At 42.1% G+C, this 19287-nt stretch overlaps 2 protein-coding genes across 2 annotated transcripts in view; both read right to left on the minus strand.

Annotated features, from left to right (window-relative positions):
- ADAMTS1 (ADAM metallopeptidase with thrombospondin type 1 motif 1) overlaps positions 1-16431 on the minus strand; it is a 40895-nt gene extending 24464 nt beyond the window's left edge. The window contains exon 1 of the mRNA XM_035896418.1: positions 16410-16431. Coding sequence (XP_035752311.1) covers positions 16410-16431 — 22 coding nt within the window. The remainder of the gene's footprint in view (positions 1-16409) is intronic.
- Positions 16432-17079: 648 nt separating this feature from the next.
- ADAMTS5 (ADAM metallopeptidase with thrombospondin type 1 motif 5) overlaps positions 17080-19287 on the minus strand; it is a 51267-nt gene continuing 49059 nt past the window's right edge. The window contains exon 9 of the mRNA XM_009640888.2: positions 17080-18480. Within this exon, the coding sequence (XP_009639183.1) occupies positions 17907-18480 (574 nt within the window). The 3' untranslated portion in view covers positions 17080-17906. The remainder of the gene's footprint in view (positions 18481-19287) is intronic.

Genomic DNA, 19287 nt, shown 5'->3' on the forward strand with positions numbered 1-19287 from the left:
TGAAAGAACACCACCTTTGCTTTGGGCAGAAGTCATTTGGGTACCAAAAGGCGTTGAGGGATCTGATGCCTTCCACAAATATTTGATTGCCCTGTGTTATGAGGCTTCTCTTTTGAACGTGGTTGCCTGTTAACCTGCAGCTAAAGGATAAAAAGAAACTTAGAATCATAGAATCATAAAATGTTTTGGGTTGGAAGGGACCCCTAGAGGCCATCTAGTCCAAGCCCCCTGCAGTGACCAGGGACACCTTAACTGGATCAGGTTGCTCAGAGCCCCATCCAACCTGGCCTTGAAGGTTTCCAGGCATGGGGCCTCCACTACTTCTCTGGGCAACCTGTTCCAGTGTTTCACCAACCTCATTGGAAAGAATTTCTTCCTTATATCCAGTCTAAATCTACCCTCCTTTACTTTAAAACCATTACACCTTGTCCTGTCACAGCTGGCCCTACTGAAAAGATTGTCTCCGTCTTTCCTTAGGTACTGAAAGGCTGCAATCAGGTCTCCCCGCAGCCTTCTCTTCTCCAGGCTGAACAAGCCCAACTCTCTCAGCCTGTCCTCATAGGAGAGGTGCTCCAGCTCTCAGATCATTTTTGTAGCCCTCCTCTGGACCCACTCCAACTGCTCCATGTCTTTCCTGTGCTGAAGGCTCCAGAGCTGGACGCAGCACTCCAGGTGGGGTCTCACCAGAGCAGAGTAGAGGGGCAGAATCACCTCCCTTGACCTGCTGGCCACACTTCTTTTAATGCAGCCCAGGGTACAGTTGGCCTTCTGGTCTGCGACCCAGGAACTGGGAGAGATGGAGTGGGAATTGAGCAGTCTGAAGTCTGCCTGGGTACAAAAACTTTTTTCACCACTGCTTCCAAAGCCTGACCCATTGATGAGTCCAGTATTTTGCTCGCTTCTGCCTTTCTTACTGCCACAGCTGGCATGGATGCATAAAGAGCTTTGAGGTCTCCATAGCTCTATGCACTCATGAAATTAAAGGTATTTAAATCAACTGTATTGGCTCAGAAAAGGCAGTCAAGGTTTTACATTTGGGGAGGGTTTTTTTTCTTTTTTCATTTTTTTTTTTTGATGGCTTGGGTAAGGCATTTGGCTTATATAATAATTTAGTTATAGTAAGGTTATAACTAGTATTTGGTTATAATCAAAAAAGGAAACCTGGATATTGGGGGTTTATTCAGGGAATGAGCTGGAGCATATTCAAGAGAATTTAGTGGCACCTGCGGAAAAACTGTGCACAGACATGGAAGCACCAGCTGGCTTGATTACGTTTATTCACCGCAGGGTAAAGAAGCCAAAAAAGAAGAGATAGTGGAAGTACACAGACAATGAATGGGCGAGGAGCTGGGTTCTCTTTGTGCTTGTAGCACAGCAACGAGGTCTACTCACTATGGGATTCTGCACAGCGCATAGCATTCAAAGCCACCACATATTTCACAGTTACATTTTGGGTCTCACTGGGACAGCTTGTTGAAGCTAAAGGCTTACCAACATTAGATGTGTAATAGGGATATTGAGTTGTAATAACCAGTGCTAATGTATAATCCAATAATTGACTTTAAAACCTCTGTAGTAACGTACAATTTTAATATTGTATATCGAGGCTAAGTGACACAAATACTTCTGCATCTCTCCAAGGCCTTCATAATTTGATTTTAAACAACTTCATATTAGTAAAAAATTCTGCAAATAAGTCTTAGCATAAAATTTGGATATTTTGGATGGTGGGAAAGGAGCAAAGCATTTTTCTGGCAATCGTTGGAGTATGTATAACCTTCACATTCTGAGGGGGTTTGAATTCACTGCAAGATATTTTCTATACCAAAGAGGATGTATAGTTTCTTACACAAGCTTAAAGATAACTTTGCAGTGAAGTAAGAGCTGGAGGACATAAAGGGGAGGGATGATAGGGAGGGAGAGAGTCTGAACTGGAACATTACTAATTCTCACAATGGTAGCTCAGTGAAAAAAAATGCTGCAGAACAAACCTGCCTTCATCCAGTCAATTTTTGGAAAGAATTATAGCCATTTGGAACTGAGTTTTTACTTGAAAGCTCTTTGGAAACAGGATACTGCTCCCAAGCACTTTCAGGCCTTTTGAGACCTGGAATGAGATTCATCTCACTCAGCTTCAGACATCTGCACTGTAGCTGTCTACATCTGAACCCCATGTCCCTTTGTCACTGGAAAGAAACACACATTTGTAATGTGCAATTCATCTACCCTGTTATGGACGCCTAATGTAGGGTGAAATGAATAGCACGTGTGAAGTCCCCCTTTCTCTCCGTTGGATCTAACAGGCACCTATAAAGACTGTTTCAGATGCAGATTTGAAAGTCCATGAGAGGAAACCCCTCCCCAGTGTCAAAATATTTTTTTTTACATTTTTGAAAGACTATGAAACAGTTGCTACAGTTTTATGTATTTAGACTTAAACGAAATTAATGAGGAACAGTGTAATACACCCTTGGCAGACAACACGCCACTGGAATAATTTATGACAGCAGTGTTTGTCTTCATAGACTGGCTTGCATGGAAGTCAACCATTGTACCATAAAGCAGTCTGTAGAGCGGCCTGAGGCCAGGGATGGATTTGCCTGGTCAAAGGTAGAAGCCTTCTCCACAGTTAATAACCCAGACACTCTCCACCCCCTTTGTAGTCAATGGAGAGAAACAAGAGCCTATGGGGCACAGCTCATCTCATCTAAGGTCAATGGCAAAAGCCACAAGTTTTGTACCTTTTAAGTGCCTAATTTCCTCTGTCAGTTAGCAAAGGTGCTGGGGTTGACTCATTAAAGTCACTTCAAGTTTTGCTGTGGGCAGGACCAGTGCTTCTGTCTGCAGTGGGGAGCTGCTTCTGTGGGTGCAGCTGCGAGAGGGGACTTTAATGAGAAAAATAACCGAGAATGTCAACCTGATGTCAAAAGCAGCTGTAAAAAATCCTGGTAAAAGAGGAACAGTTGTTTTACATCGCTATTTTGGAGCCTGGAAGCCCACAGTACGTTCCTGGCTGTGCTTCTGCTCACTGTGTGACTTACAGCAGGATAATTATGATTTTTATGTCTTTGGTTGCGTCAGCTGGGAAGCAGGGGTACGGATATCTTCTGATGCCTCTTTGATGGCCACCGCTTCATTTGACCTGTGTAAGCACAGGCAAATTCTGAAATCTTGCAGCTCAACTTCACGGTTAAGGGAAACCTGGGGATATTTGATTAAGGTTATGCTTTGAATGGTGACTCTTTTAGCTAGCTTAGTCCTGGATAAACCCAGCATAACTTGTTTGGGAGAAAAATCCAATCAATTAATTAATCACTGAGTCATTTTATTTTGTGGCACCATACGTACATGCTTTGCCTTTTCTTCTCATTTCATTCTCCTGTTGCTGCAATGCATGCTGGCTCAGGTTTGGGAACTGGAGACAAGAGCAGGGGGCAGACATCCCTGTTGGTGTACAGCCTTCCTCTTTTTTGGGACTACTGCACTGACAGGGCTCGTGTAGCCACCATTAGCCACAGAACTCACACTAAGAACGTGCATGAGGGGGCCACTTGATGACTCCTGCCATTGAGCTAACCTCACCACGTTACGCAAAACCCTAGCAATATTGGCCTCACAATTTTGGATTGGACCTGGGTCTCTGCTGTTTTCCTTCCCCTCTGTTTTTCATAATTTCAGGCTTGCGTACTGTATGTGCTTTTGGGTGCTTACACTGTCTACACCGTGTTTCTGCAATTTATTTGCAAAATATTTTGGAGGCTGAAGCTACTGTGGTGGAAACTATTAATGATCAAAATGTGTGCAATGCCTAATTAGTACTGGAACTCGAGCCTTATCTTCTTCGCACACCCAGCCAAAAATCTCAGAGTGACTTGTATCGTGATGGTTGTGTTGCATTTTAATAAAACTTCCCAGTTCAGACTATAAGAGAATTCCTGCTTTGTAAGTAGCTGTTGTCACGATTGTTATCATGATTCTTAATTCATTCCGGGTTTTGCCATTCCTGTACAGTTCTATTCATTTGCTATGCAGGGGCTTGACAGAGCAGCCCATGAGACTGTTCGCTGAAGTGGTCTGTTACAATGTTTTCTCATAGTAAGAAAGAATGAAATCATCCAACTATCTGCTGGAAAATGTGCTAATTATTTTCTGAGTGGCTAAAAGGTCACAGCCAAGGGGGCAAGGGAAAGACAAGCAAGCTCCATGGAACTATGCATTGGAGTTAAGCCTAGGGAGAGGAAAAAAAATTATAAATACAGTCCATAAAAATAATTGTAAAGCTTTTCTGAAAGCTTTACCCTGTTGTCAAACAGGAAATTTAAGAATTATTTTGTGTCAAGACCAGAAAGGCCTACTCATAGAAGCAGAGTTTTGGTACTAGCAAAGAATAGGGACATTTTATTTTTAAATTCATAAAGCAAACTTTGATTATCATGCAGGAAATACACCAGACTTAAGAAAGCCTGCCACTGACCTCTGTGGTAGAATAAAACTAAGAGAGAAGGGGAAATAACTCACCAATTTTTTAATTACTATTATGCCAAGACTTTTAAGAGAGTTTGAATCCCAAACGTGCATTCTAAGAGGGAAAAACATTTTCTTTCATTGAACAGCCCTGGGGGGTGGCTGGCTTTTTCTCTTCCCGCCGCTCCCCGAGGTTGGTTTTTTTTTTTCTTTTTTCTTACATGTACGTGTAAAAATACAAAGTCATTTGAAAGAGGTTCACTTAATTCCTCACCCTCAGCTCACATTTGTTACAGATTTTGTTTGGCTTCCAGTTTGCCAGAAGGGAAGGGAAGAGTGTGCTCTAGCCAGGGAATGCTGCTGTCCACTGAAAAATGTGTTTGGATGGAGGAGCTCTTTTTCATGGCTGGATTGTGGCTTTTGGCAGCAGAGGTGGCAGGAAGCAGTTGCCATAACTACTATACCATTAAAAAAAAAAGTCTTTAAGTAAAAAGACATTTTTGAAATTATGCTTTTATTAACAATCCTGGTAGAATCAATCAGTTCAATATGATGGGTGACAGGATACCAAATGTGGTTTCTTGGGTGTACACTAAGGATATGATTTTAGGGCTATATTCAGGCATTGGCTTGTAAGGTACATAGGGGAGAGAAAATATGTGGACAGCCAGAGAACCGAACATAATCTGCCTTGCGTGGGATTTCAGGGCTTGGCTAGAATCACACTATGGTGTTAAATAGCAGACTAAAAAAAATCATAATGTATGTTTTTCAAAAAATTTAAGGGTAGGATTTACAAATTCACTGAAATGAATTAGAAACATGAGTTACATTTTAAGTCAACACTAAGGGCTCTGCCTTAAGTGTAGACATAATTTAATATTTGTCTATATTCAAGGGACAGATACTACTCAGATAAAAAGCCCAGATATAGCTGGTTAACACTGAATATTACTGGAGTAGACCCAGGGATGGTTTATACTGGGTCAAACCCAGCCAAAGGTTTTTCATCCTCGACATTACACCACACATTATTGTCACTGGCAAATTGCTTTGGCACTTTTTTTGTGTGCTGTTGGAAGCAGAAAACATTGCACACTGCTAAAATAACCTCTGTCTATTGCCATATGGAGACCAACGTAGTTTTTGTGGTCCTCTAGCTACTTCCCTGCAGTGCTTTGGGACGTGTCCCAAATGACCAGGCTGTTTATTTACTCATGGGACCTGTACCAAACTAGTCAGGTGGATTGGACTCATACCCCTGCTTGAACACTGGCTCCCAGGCAGGCTTTATCCCTTCATTCTCACAAATTTCTGGGGTGAGCAACTATGAGTCTGTCCCTCAACAAGCTTTTGCAACCTGTAGTCATGGTGCATCTTCAGCTGGGACCCTTGCTTTGGTCCCATGGGGAGGAGGAGTGCTCCCACCTTCCCATTTTGATCAGCCAGTGCCTTTCTCTTGTGTAATGACACCAAGAGCCCTTGGAGCATTTGTTAATCGAGCTTCAGTCTAAATCCCTTGCCTGTGAGGTGCGTTTCCTATGGTGCATCTCACTGACCTGAGCACACGTTATCGAGGAAGCTTCCTGGTCTACCTACTAACCCTTTGCTTTAAACCCCAGTGTTACGTTAGGAAGTACATTAGGAACGACTGATTCACGCCCACCCCTGTGTGAGTTGCAATGTATATTGCAGCTGCAGTTGCCTCCGTGCAAGAGTAGGAACCTCCTGGCATATCTAATTAAAGACTTTATTTCAAGCTTTAGAAAGGCTTAAGCCGATAAACCCATCTGGGCTGCTATCTTCAGGTTTTTTTTAGTAACAATCTCCACATTCTCATAAATAATTGGGCTATAAAGCTACTACTTCTAATGGAAATCCCTATTTATCCTTATAAAATCAAAAATTTTTGTTCCTTACATTTATCTGATAAGTTTAATCTTGTGTGAAATTACTCTAAACTGTCTAAGCTCCCTTCTTAGTTACTTCTTGTTCCTCTGTATCTGACAAGGAAAGCATTTTTCCTCTATTGCTACTTCATTCTCTTGTTTTAGCTGTTCTGCTCCATATTTTAAAGTTTACTCCAATATAAGGATTTCTACAAGATCCAGATTAACTCCCCGAGTTTTCCAAAGTTTTTGGATGCTGCCTGGTTATGGCTTATGTCCAGACTCAAGATAGAAGAGATACTGTTCAGAGCTTTGGACATACTTCTTGGAGCTTTTCCCCCCTCTTTTTTATTTTGCAGTTGTAAATGAGAAGTAACTACATCTCCTAATTTTTTTGCCAATGGCTTTTTTTTCCTAATCTACTAGGTTGTTACCATCCTCTTTTACATATTTCTAGAAATCTGACTAGCTCTGAAAACAAGCCAGGTGATGATTTAAATAAACATTATGAATGTGACCAAAGGAAATGGCTCCTGAAGTAGAAGGTGCAGGCTCTGGGGGCCAGCAGCCCGAGGCTGGGGTCATACTGGAAAGGCCTTCAGTGGGCTGAGGCAGGAGGAGACCTTTTGGAGGCAAAGTTGTTCCACAGTAACCTCACAACTGGTCTTAGGTTCTGACTCTGTCTCTGCCTTGCCTTAAGAAACTCTTTTGGGGGAAAAAAATAGCCAAAAATACGCAATTAACGCATCCCCAAATAATAATTATTTTGATGGAGGGGGAAATAAAACATCCTTTGCATCTTTCTCCTCTCCTCTGAAGGAAAAGTTTTTCATATATAATACTTCAGTTCACCGTTTTGTGAAGGGCTAGCCTTCTGGTGGTGGTTTCTTGCATACATGAAGAGGCTGAGGTTTACACAGAGAACTCCTGCAGCTTCCCTTGTCCCTTTGAAGTGAACCTGAAGAGCATTACAGCGTGCCTCTACGTCCAAGAGTCTGACTGTGTATTTTGGCATTTGCATGCCAGACTGGTTGGTAATTTCCCCTTAAATCCTTTCATAGCTCAAATTCCTGTCAAAAGAACCTGTATCTCCGTAGCCACTGGTTTACCGTACAGAGTCTGTCTCCGCTATCTGCGGCCGCTCTGCCATGCGGTTTACCCCTCAGAAGCAATGCCATTTCACGTGCTTTTATTCGGTTGTGTGCAGCATATATTTAAAATGAAATATTGGCCGAAACCCCTCTGGATGGCTGTCAGATCTTAGCATGCCACATAAATATCAGTGTGAAAACATTCCTCCCAGCCCACACAGAATGCATCTAACACTGTTTTTTCTGGACAAAACCATCCCTAAGTACAGCGAGGCCTTCAGCAAAGGACCACTTCCAGTGGGCAGGGCCCTGTCTTAAATTGACCACTTTAAAGTGCTCTGAAAGTTTCCAGTATAATTTTCGTTACCCTTTAGTTACAGACCACCTTTACTAGGTAACTAAGCTTGTTTGCCCACCCGTTGGGTAGCTGCCATCTAAGCAATTGCCTGGGTGGCCTGCTGCCAGCTTTCAACTATTTCAAGATGTGAGTTACCTGATGCTCTCAGGCACGACGGGGCCATTGCGATGTTCACTGTGCCGGTGCCTTCCTGCTTACCGGGCAGATGTTTCCTCTTGGTACCGTCACGGCTTTATGGCTGCACGAGGCTGGTTTCCAACCAGCCTCTCCTGCATTGCCAGCCAAGGGCAATTTGCACATTTTTTTGCAAGGATGTGCACTAACACCCGTGTACGTATGGCCCTTCTGTGATTACCGGCGTGGCTAGGGCAGAATTTACATCTGCGAACCGCACTGGGGCATGTGGCCTTCCGTCATTACAGCAGATAAGTGAAATCATCAACGGGCATGAGAACACCCAGCTCCCATCAGCAAGAGGGGCCAGGCACAATACCTGCTCCCGCAGCACCCCAAGCTTAGAAGGAACAAGTGCCTCCAGAGAAAAAAAAATTAAAATCCATTTTGACTGCACTCTCTCAAACACCACAAAAGCGTAAGGCGGGAAAAGGCCAGGGCCAGCACTATAAAAGGAAGTGTTTTCTGATGCACATCCCGTGTGAAGCCCTCAGAGGAGGTAGAGGTAGGCACGTCCTTGCACATAGGCGGGATCTGACAGTTTGGCTGGCTTCACCCCTCCAGACAGCCTAAGAGTGGATGCGGGCAGGGCTCTCGTGTGGCGCTGCGGGGCTCACCCCCCGAGCCTCCTCTTCTGGCAGCTGCAAGGGCAGGGGACGCCGTTCCTTCAGCTGCCATCTGGCTGCCGTCGTGACTTGCTGGGAAGCGTCACTGCTAACGTGAGCCTGTTTAGCAGAACTTGGGCTCATGCAGTCAGGGACGGGTGGGAGGGTTTGGCTTTAATTCTACAGATTCCAGTCCTTTAGGTAAAAGTCTTACTGGGACAGAGGAATAGGTGGAAGAAACAAAATAAAGACACACCAGTAAACCAAACAGGTAGGCGAAAATACATGCTTATGAGCTTCCTGTGGCAAAATGCATTCAAACTAATAAAGATTACAGAAAGCCATGCTTCTTACCCCTTATTCCTCCTGAGGCACCCTTCTCTCTCCCATACCTAAATGCACGTGTGTTCTCCAGAATGTCATCCCACTATCCTGTCTTACTGTACTTGTTCAGCAATACTTGGAGCGGTGAGACTGTGTTGGCAATGGCCACAAGAACCGTTTTAATAAGCTCATCCTTAGGCTGCACATGATCGCTACAACAAAGCTTTCTTGAGCAGCTGCGTAAGAAAATGTCCCTGCGCTTTCACTTAGACATACTTTTTCCCAGAAAAAACAAGGGAAAGCAAAGAGATTGCCACCCTGGTCCTCCAAGCATGGAAAACAATGATCTTTTTCCTTGGCTTTTGTTAAATTATTTTTTCCCATGCATTTTCTTTTCAACCCTATCCTTGGGTCAGCTTAGAATGCTGAGTGGTGTTAAGTACAATGAATTCATTACTTTAAACTTTGCAGAGCACAGCATAAGGAGAGTGAGGTAACGGTGTAAGCGATGTGGAAAGACTTGAACATTTTCTAGTTTAATTATTGGATATGTTTTGAGGTTTCCAAAACTTACAGTTTTTTAAAAGGATCAGTTTGGCTAGAGGACTGAAATTGGATCAAATCCCTCTTGCATCCCCACCTAAAAATGAGATTTGGGTCTACAAGCTGAGAGTCTTGGGAATAGAAGTCTCCCTCCTCACATGTAATTACGTACAGCTTCTGGAGAGGTGAAATGTCATATTATGAAGAGATGGAAAATACATTAAGAGAGAATGAGTTCATCTTCCTGATACAGAGCAGTCCCTGCACAGTAATGGGATTACGACAGCGTTGGACATTCGAGAAAGTCTGTACTGCTGTCTCTGCTCTATTTGATTTGTATATGAATGGATTTCCGTTCCCAGTAATGGCTTTCTCTGAGCTACTGCAAACCCTAAAAGGGGAAATCGAAATGGAAATTTGGAAAGGTAGGAGCTGCCATCATCACTCGGCGACTTTGCAGCTTGCTATGTGGACGAAAACACAGAGGAGGTACTGAAGTGCCTCTGAGGTGCTAACACCTGTGGAGTTCTCTAAAGGGCAAAAAATACCTAGAAATAGAAAGTTGCGGCATAGCTTGCATGTCTGCTATTTCTACCTGCAGGTGGGGATGACAGGGAGTTGGTGGAGGTTTTGCTCTGCCCCAGGGGCCTGGCTGAGGCAAGATGCAGGGAGGGATGAAACCCTGTTAGTCACTTTTTACTAAAGTGAGTGTGTAGTGAGTGACTCCTCCCCTAAAGCCTTTTGGCGGGATAAATGGTAAAACTACTTTCTAGCACAGGTTTGCCACTGCAGCCTTCACCGACGCTGACCACTGTATTCCTTCTGATGGGCTGCAACCAGTTTATAAGCATCTAGTGTAAACGTATAAGCAAGGTTTTCTGAAACATCTTTATATACCTATAGGCTGTATACAAATATGTAATATTGTGCATATATATATATACACACATACATTGTACCAAGCAGTAGCAGGACAGCTCTCTTGTCATGTGGTTTGAGCAATTTATACGTAGTGTAACAGATCAGGAGACAAATTTTTCTGAAGGCCTTGGGCCTCTCTATAGGTACTGGCAGCTCTGTAAAGCTTTGCTGCCATTGTATGAACAACCTAGGAAGAAAAGCTATTCCTAGGTATATATAAAGGGTTTCTGTAAATAAGAATCAATTTCATTTACAATTTGCAAAACAAAATAAAGCAAAACCTCCACTTTAAAAAAAAAAACAGGGGAAAATCCAAAATTCATAAAAATGCCAGCAATCAATAGAGTAGACACGCATATGGGGCAAGATTTAGACAGGATGAGTTTGCTTTTACTTTTGGAAAGCAAGCCTTGTTTTCAGGAACAAGAAAACTGCCGACTTAGTGTTGTGGAATGAGAAAGGATAAGCAAGAAGTCAGCATGAAAATTGAATTAAAATGCATAGTAACATGGCTCTACTAGAGAAGTACGTGTTGGTAAGAACGCATCTTTAGAGCCACGCTTCAGTAGGAGCGTGTGTACCCCTGTCTCCCCAGCCCAGCCCCCAGGTCTCTGCTTTTGTCTTTCCTTTGACATGTGCGCTGCACCACCACTTCTGCAGGCATGGTGCACGTTCATGAGCCGTTCCAGCAGGTTTCTGCTGCTCTCAGGTTGGTTTATATGGCTAATTAGGAATCTCACTCTGACTATCTTGATCCCCTAATTCTGCAGGGCGTTGCTTTTGGGCAGACCCCATGGATTTCGTGGTGGCTTTGGGGAGCTCAGGAGATCCCACCTTTCTGAACTGCAGCTAACAGGAACTTTGTCTAAGGCTCTGGACGGGCACTGCATGCCGCTTTCTGCACTCTCCTCTAACATTTCACGACTCACAAAACCACTTTGGCAGAAATCCACCCCACCACAACTGAAGTGCAGTGTTTAGATATAGAAAGAATATTCATGCTTTAACGCAGGGATCAGCTCAATCTCCTTTAGCTCACCTGTCTCTGGTGAGGCACAAACGGCAAACACTAGCCCACAAACATACCATATCCAACAAATTTTTTTGGACCTATGATACAGTTTATATTTATTACTTTTACTGAAATCACAGAATCAAATGTTTTCAGATTACAACTGGTAAATTATACATATGTAATAGTTTACAAAACAAAATATTGGCCTTCAATGTGTCATAGTACAGTGTAGACCTTGTACAATTCAGTTCAAATGAATTTATATTTTGCATAACATATTATTTATGATGTAAACTGGCTGACATAGTAGTGCTCTAAAAATGTTAACTCTCTTTGAGTAGACACATACTAGGATGAAAAAAAAAAGTTTTGTGACACATCTTGGTTTTTCAACGAGTACTGGTATTTCAGCCAAGTTATCTGTAACGCACAAAGTGACACTTCCCAGAATATGCTGACACCAATAAAGAGGCACGTGAAATAAACCAAGCAAAACCAAACGTTGTGCTTTCCCATTAGTCTTCCCTACAATACCTCTCTCATTTTATCTTACCTGATGTTAGGCAGATGACCTGGCAATAGAAATGAAATGGATTTATTGCTATACAGGAGTATACACTGTCTCCAATGTCCTTGAATTCAGTATATTATTTCCTGTAACTGATGGGATTTTAACAATGCATTTATGCTTGACTGTCCCTATGTTTCATATGATAAACTATCTGAAAGTTTCACAGTTCATATGATAAATTGTTGTAAACCAGTTCCTATAAATTAAAAGACAAATTACGCTGTCACTTAAAGTGGTGTAAGTCTGAAGCAGCTCCTGCAAAGCCAAATGATGTAATGAAGTTACTCTGAATTTACATAGGTATAACTAAAACCGGCGTAACTGTTCTGCCCCGCGAGTGGGAGTAATGGCCACCCAAATACTTGTGTATATCTACACATGCATGTGCTTATGTACACACAAGTAAAACAGGCATTTGCATTTAGCCGCAGTTAAGTTCTGCATGTGCTCATGCATGCCTTCCAGCACAGACTACGCAAGGCTGATGTAGGTGGAAATGTTTTTTAGTGTCCTTACAGTGGCTGTGAGCAGACAACTTTCAGGGCAAACGACATCGTGCGTTTTGGTTTTGACCTGCAGCTCCCCAGTGTGCAGAGCGGCGGGGCCGTATCAAGGTGTTTGGTCCGGCATGTCTGCAGGTAAGTTCTTACACCACTCACCTGGCAGAGTGAAAATATGTTTGGGGTGTTTCAAATTTTGTATGCCGTCACTGAAAATTTGTGCTTGTAATAAAAACTTCTAAAACCCAAAGCTACATTTTGCGGTGCCAGCTGAGGACCTGACAATTTCTCTCACATCAAGAGTCATTACCTGTGATAATCTGAAATATTTGTATTTGCAATGTTATTCAAAAGAATAATTTTGAACTAGCTTTACTATACAAGCTAGCATCGGTGTAGCCACAGTAAAAAACCCTCTTGAACATGTTACCAGTGACATGTATGAATGCAATGATGCACTCTGGCAACTCTGTAAAAACTAATCACTGAATTAAAAAAAGGAACAAAAACCTCTAAACCAGCAATTTCTTTTCTGAAAAATGCAGCCTGTGCTCAAAGAATCTAATTTTGGCTCTCGCCATAGGGTCCATCTTCCTCAGCAACAACAGCACGGCACTCGTTAGCATGCGGGGAAACACTCACCTAAACATATTGCTGAAAACCCAGTTGTTAATGTTCCGTCCTTACAAAGCCTGTGTAAAGGCTGCCCTAAAGATTGTCGAAGTCAAGGCTTATAGTCCTTCCCTGGCATTTTGGAGTGGGTCTTCAGCAAGGAAGCGTCACCCCCTGGCCATCACAAATTCATCTAAAGCCTTGTGGCTGGCCCTGGGTCTTTGGCAGTGCCTGGATGGCAGCAAACACTGGGCAGAGAGGCTGGGCTGGAATTCAACTGGTGTTGAATGTGGGCACTGATGGGCAAGGTAACTTTCAACAGTTTGAGACAGATTATTTGCACCCTGCAGCACCGCCCCTCTGGTGAAGCGGCTACAGAATTCCTTTGTGTTGCTAAAGGCGCTGACTGTGGAAGAGCTGGAGGTTTGTCTCTGTTGCATTTTTTTCTCCCTTACACTGGACCCAATACAAGTTCCCCTGAGTTCAGCAGTAGCTGGACTGGATGAGAAGCGGAAGCAAACAGATATTGTTATTTTCAAGGAATCACTCACTGGGAACGCTTGCTTTGCTGGCCTTTTTGTGTCTACCTTTCCCTGACGTGGTGCAAAGAGCTGGCATACAATGAAGTCAAAACATTGCAAAGCCTTCCAGATTGGGCTTTTGACTTTTTACAGCCATAGATACATATTTACGTATGTATATAAACGGTGGAAAGACTGAAAAAGTAGCTTTGTTAATGGTTCAGCCTTCATAAATCAAATCATACGTTGTTTCAGCTGTATTTTTAAAGAGGCTCACAAGAGTTTCTCTGCTGTGTTTTCACTTAAATGTAAGAAGCTGCATAAGAGAAGACTCACTTGCCACCCTGACCACTCAGAGAAACTTCGTTCACATGTAGAGGACTCCCGTTTATGACAAGCCTGAACTTGCTCCCATGGAAGCGAAGGGTGAGACTCCTACCAGCTTCGGTGCTAAATCACCGAGGGGTGCAGCAGGAACTGCACACGCCAGTCCAAGGCGAGGCCGTTGCCTGACTTCTTCAGGAGCTAGCACAGGTTTTTTATTTTTTCTTTTTTTTTGCTCCACAGACCTTTATGACTTGCTAGTTGAGAGATTTTTGACGTGAAGTGTAACAAGGAGCTTTGTGCATGAGGTGTCACAACATTAAAAATCTACAACTTCTCTGAGAGAAAGACGGTAGCAGAAAAAGAATATACATCTATACAGTGTGCACACATGTATACACATATACTCCTGTTTCATGCAGAAAGCTTTCTAAATAAAAACATACAAAAAATAACCAGTGCCATACATTATGTAAACTCACAAGGCGTACTTTCAACATAAATTTGAAGCATAAATTAAAAGAGAGCGAGAAAGAGAGAGACAGAGACGATAGCAAAACATTTTAAATATAGAATTTGCACAATTGGTATTTTTGTTAAATAAGAATAAATAAATTCATTACATCCGTTCACATACCAGTTGTAAAAACAATAAATTATTTTATTTTTTTCAGTGCTGTGTTGCTTTTTTTTTTTTTTTTACAGTTATGATTAATCCACAAAATTATTCCCTCTCCCCCTTGTGATAAAACTGTTTCCACAGGAGGGCAGCTCAATTTTCTTTCTTGCATACGGCCAAACCAAAGACGATAGGCTTTTTCCTACTGAGAATGTCTTATTTGAAAAGCAGATGCTCTAAAAACCACCGACACTTAAGGGTCAAACTCCACCTAAGGGCACTGGAGATGTGTCCCAAAAAGTCAGCAGGGAATTTAACACCGAGGAGCGATCGCTTTTTTTTATGCAAAGAGCAATACTCCGGGCTTCCATCCCCTAGATGCATTTTATGAATCCTGTTTGGCAACACTCGCTAGTAACGTAAACAATTACCTAACAGGCGAGCGGCAAGGAACTTAGTGGAGAACAGAGGTTGAAATGACAAAGTAAGTCACATACCTTGCACCAATTTTTCATTCATCAGTTACATGAGAGAGCTGACTGACAAAAGCAAGGTTTGGAACAGGAGTCCCATTACAAAGAACAGCTAAGGAGCGAGTGTTACCAAGAACAGGCTGCCCTAGTTTATCTTCCACTTTCAGGGTTGCTTCCTTGGTGTGTCCCCTTTGCGCCCTCACCATATAAAGGCAACTGCTTTTTGCTCATGCTCATTTGCTTCATTACTACACTGGTGAAGAGGGAAAAATCATTATAGTGGTTTGTTCTCATATTTATTTGTTTTTTATAAATAAACTCTTTCTACGAAAAAAGATACTCTTGATCTATGGAAGCTTTAAATTTATACCCGTGTATGGTATTGCTCCTCCGGAGCCTGAATAGCATCCAAAAGCTTTACTCATTCTGTTGAATACATAATAAATTATTACTATGATGCAAACACAAATATTTGCACATTCTGTCTCTATTATGATAAAACACAGGAAAACCAAATGCCACTTAATACGGCGGTTGTATGCAGAGACAAATGTTGTCTACGCTGGGACACATTAAATCTCCTTATTTTTCCTCTCATGATGGTTTTTGAGAGGTTCTAGAAAATGCGTGATACATATATAAGTATAAAAATTAGATTACTTGAAAGGAAAATAAGACACTTCAAAGTGATCTTATGGTAATAGTTAGAGAAGCCATAAATCTTAACTTTCTAGAACTCTGCAAATATTCAGAGCCTTGATCTCAGTTCTTAGGGTGGGATCACAGATTAAGTGGGGAATTCTCCTCAAGATCCACAGCCTTGCACAGATTCTACTCCTAATAAGAAGGCCACACCATTCCAGAAAGCTGAAGATGATTAGTAAAGATGATTAGTACATTCCTTGGTAATTCATTTTGACAGAGGAGGAGGCCCTGCCCCTATTACTGTTTACTTAGAAGAGGGTACAAGAATAGATACTTCTCCAGGTTTCATACTTGTAGATGTAGCAATTCTATGCTGTTTTGAAATCATCACATGCTTTCTTAGAGCTCATAAAAACAGTTGCAAAAACATGTTTGTGTCAGCCTGGAGTGAGACCTGCCCTTGCTACATATGCCAACAAGTTTTCTCTACCGATTTCATGATTGGGATTTTCAGAAGAGCCTGGGGTATTTCAGTGCTCGAGCACCATTGGCTTACAGCTGTGAGGCTTGCCTGAAAACCCTCCTGCAGTCTCATACTCTCCTGCGTGGATGAACAAATGAATAAAAGATCAGGATTCTATTTTCATCAGTATTATAACCCTTTCTTTTCTGTACCTGTTATCCTAGGGCTTAAATCAAAGCCTGCTGGTATAAAAGGAAGCGATTTTAACAGGGTTGCTGTCAGGCCCCCACCTGTTACCTGCAGAAGGCGGAATGCCCATCCTCGGTCACAGAACTCCTACCAGACATTAATGGGATTCAGAAGTTGCTGCCAATGAAAACTATTACCAGCCACTGCCTGTACTGTGGAAACAGTCTTACTGTTACTGGGCAAGTCTTCCACATCCTGATGTGGTTTGACTTCCTAGTGACCCCTCTTCCTCCCAAATGTGGTAGATATACAAAACATGAATGCCTTCTATAGCATAAAAAAAAAAACCAACCAAACCCCCAAACACACACAAAACAATCAAAAAAGACAAATAGTTACAAATTTTGCTGGTAAGATGAATACCAGAGTTAGACATGATGGACAAAACAGTGATAAAATATTAACTGCTTGCTGTGTTTTTTTGACCTTTATAGCCTCTTCAAAAGATGTAGGTACATTACACATTGTTAGATTCAAGGTGGAAGCCATAGAGAAAATAACAGAGAAAGCAGTTGAACACAGCCTCAGAATATCTGAGTTAGAAGACACTTGATTATCTTACCTGTAATTTTTGGTTCTCTAACTAGTTTCTACAAAATACAGTATGCCTTTGTTTTATGGAAAGAAGAAGCTAGCAGCTATTGCTCATCAACAAGGACCCCAAGCTGTGACACAGCTGGAACTAGTGGAAGGTTTACAAGCGAACTGTACACAAACTCTTCCTAGCAGCCAAATCCTCCTCTCTGTGTGTGACTGACATACACACGGTGAGGAGTCGCTGATGGTGCTGCTATTTGAGCGACGTACCCGTGGGGATCCCCCGTCTGCAAGCTGCTGCAATGCTCCTTCTTGGTGGAAACACAGTATTTGTCATAGAATAATGATCTGCTGTCAGGAAATTCCTAGCATGAAAATGTGTTTCCTTTTGTCAAAACCAAAAGGTCTTACTTTTTAAAACCAGCAGCAAGCTCTTCATTTTCCAGTAAAACATCTGCGGCCCTTCCTGAAGAATGGACCAAGTCCACAAGGGTTGCAGATATACTTTGGTCAATCACTTTGCTTACGTAGTTTGCCTTTTGATTTTTTAATAGAACCAAGTGATATAAAGTGACATACCAAATGAAAGATATTTACAAAACTATAAAATAAGCTACTGTGGTATCATGGGTACACGTGACATTTTCTAAGGACATACTGTATTAGAGGTAGGTGAAAAAGGGGAGATGATTCTGTAACCTTCAAATATCCCAGGATCCTCCATTCACTAGTTTTTCTTCTTTTGCATTATCTTATTTTATATTTTTGCAGACACAGAGGGCTCATAACAACTTTAACGCTTAGGTTTTTTGACATATTAAGATCACCCTACTATTATTTAAAGCAGTGCACATCTTCTTTTGGTCCAAATAGGCAGATTCTGCCCATAATTTGAGACTGAATGTAAGTACATTGAAGCCTTTGCTTCTCTCTGTCTGGGCAGACCTAATACCAGTATGTCAACAATGGCTTAATCAAACCTCTTTTAAAGAAGACCACAACCACAGGTTAACACTTTTTCAACAAGCACTGTTTAAATGCTGACGGTCTCTGAGAAAGAAGGCACCCCTTAGCTAATTTTCCATGCCCGTCTTTGCACTGGACAGTCCTGGTGTGCCATCCTGTGTCGCATGTTCGAGAACAAGAAAGCCACGGCCCCGTAACCCAGCGGGGTTGCATGAGCTGTGGAGTTACTTTGCTGCTGCTGCTGCCACTGCTGGTGACAGAGTTAGTCATTTGCCCTTGCTTCTTTGGCACGAAGAAACTATAGCGGACATCCACGGGTTGAGTTGGATCAGTCGCAAGTATCTGCACGATAAGAACCTCTTTTGTGGCAGAGTGTCCCATTGCGTGCAAGAAATCATCTTTGTGACTCCAGCCGCTGTAGTTCATGACAGTCCCATTGATGTCAATGATTGTTTCTGAAGTGGAGATCATATATTTCCCATTGACAAGGTACTCACCGTTTTTCTTTTTCAGGGCCAGGTAGGCAGTGAACCTGCTCTGGTCCTTGGTCTTGAACTGCCGAACTTTGATGTGGGTTGCCCCTTCTGGGATTTTCACTACATCTGTGTAGCCCTTGCTGAAAGAAGGTAAAAACCAAGAGAGTATTCAGTAGCTAGCGTGAAATAAGCCTCGAGCCTTACTGCAACACCTAATGAAGTCACTGGTGTGACACACCTTGCTTCGTTTTAGTTCAGGCCCTGAATCCGTCTGGCTTGAGACTGATCTAAGATTAATTTAACTAGGTTCCACTGTTTGTCTATTGTACTGCTCTTTATGTTCTTGAAGAAATTTCTACTGCGCTTACTTCAGATTGCTTAATCTTTAGCTTTAGTAATGATTTGACGTGAGTCAGATACGAGAGGAATGAAAAATAACAGATAGCTTATATATTTCAGCAAAGGGTGGGAGATATGAAATACGATGCACGCTTTGCCTGCCAAGGAAAAGATAATGAGATATGCATTGGTTACAGCTGTTTCTTGCTGTCTTTGCTATAATGATGATTAAGGAAAGCATGAGCAGAGTAACAGCTGGGTAGAGGTACCTTGGGAACACTTAAAAATAATCTTGATCACTGATAAAAAATTTGTTTACTTTCAAATTCATAAAGCTGAAGATTAATTGTCAAGTGTCTAATATGAGGTGCGCCCAAATGTTTAATTTCTATCATCACAGAGCTCTCTCCTTTGCTACTTATGAAGTATCTTAATTCAGATTTAGAGAAAGATATTTAACTCTTCTACCGAAAGTGACAAGCATTCAAAGCCTGCAAGTGTGCTGGAACTTATCACTATCACAAGTATGTTACTTATTTTAACTGTACTGATTCATGGAAAAAAATCTGAAGACCATACATAGCTATAAGCTACCTGCTGGACCTCAG

The sequence above is a fragment of the Egretta garzetta genome, unplaced genomic scaffold (genome assembly GCF_000687185.1).
Source record: "Egretta garzetta isolate BGI_Z169 unplaced genomic scaffold, ASM68718v1 scaffold45, whole genome shotgun sequence".
Classification (NCBI taxonomy): Eukaryota; Metazoa; Chordata; class Aves; order Pelecaniformes; family Ardeidae; genus Egretta; species Egretta garzetta.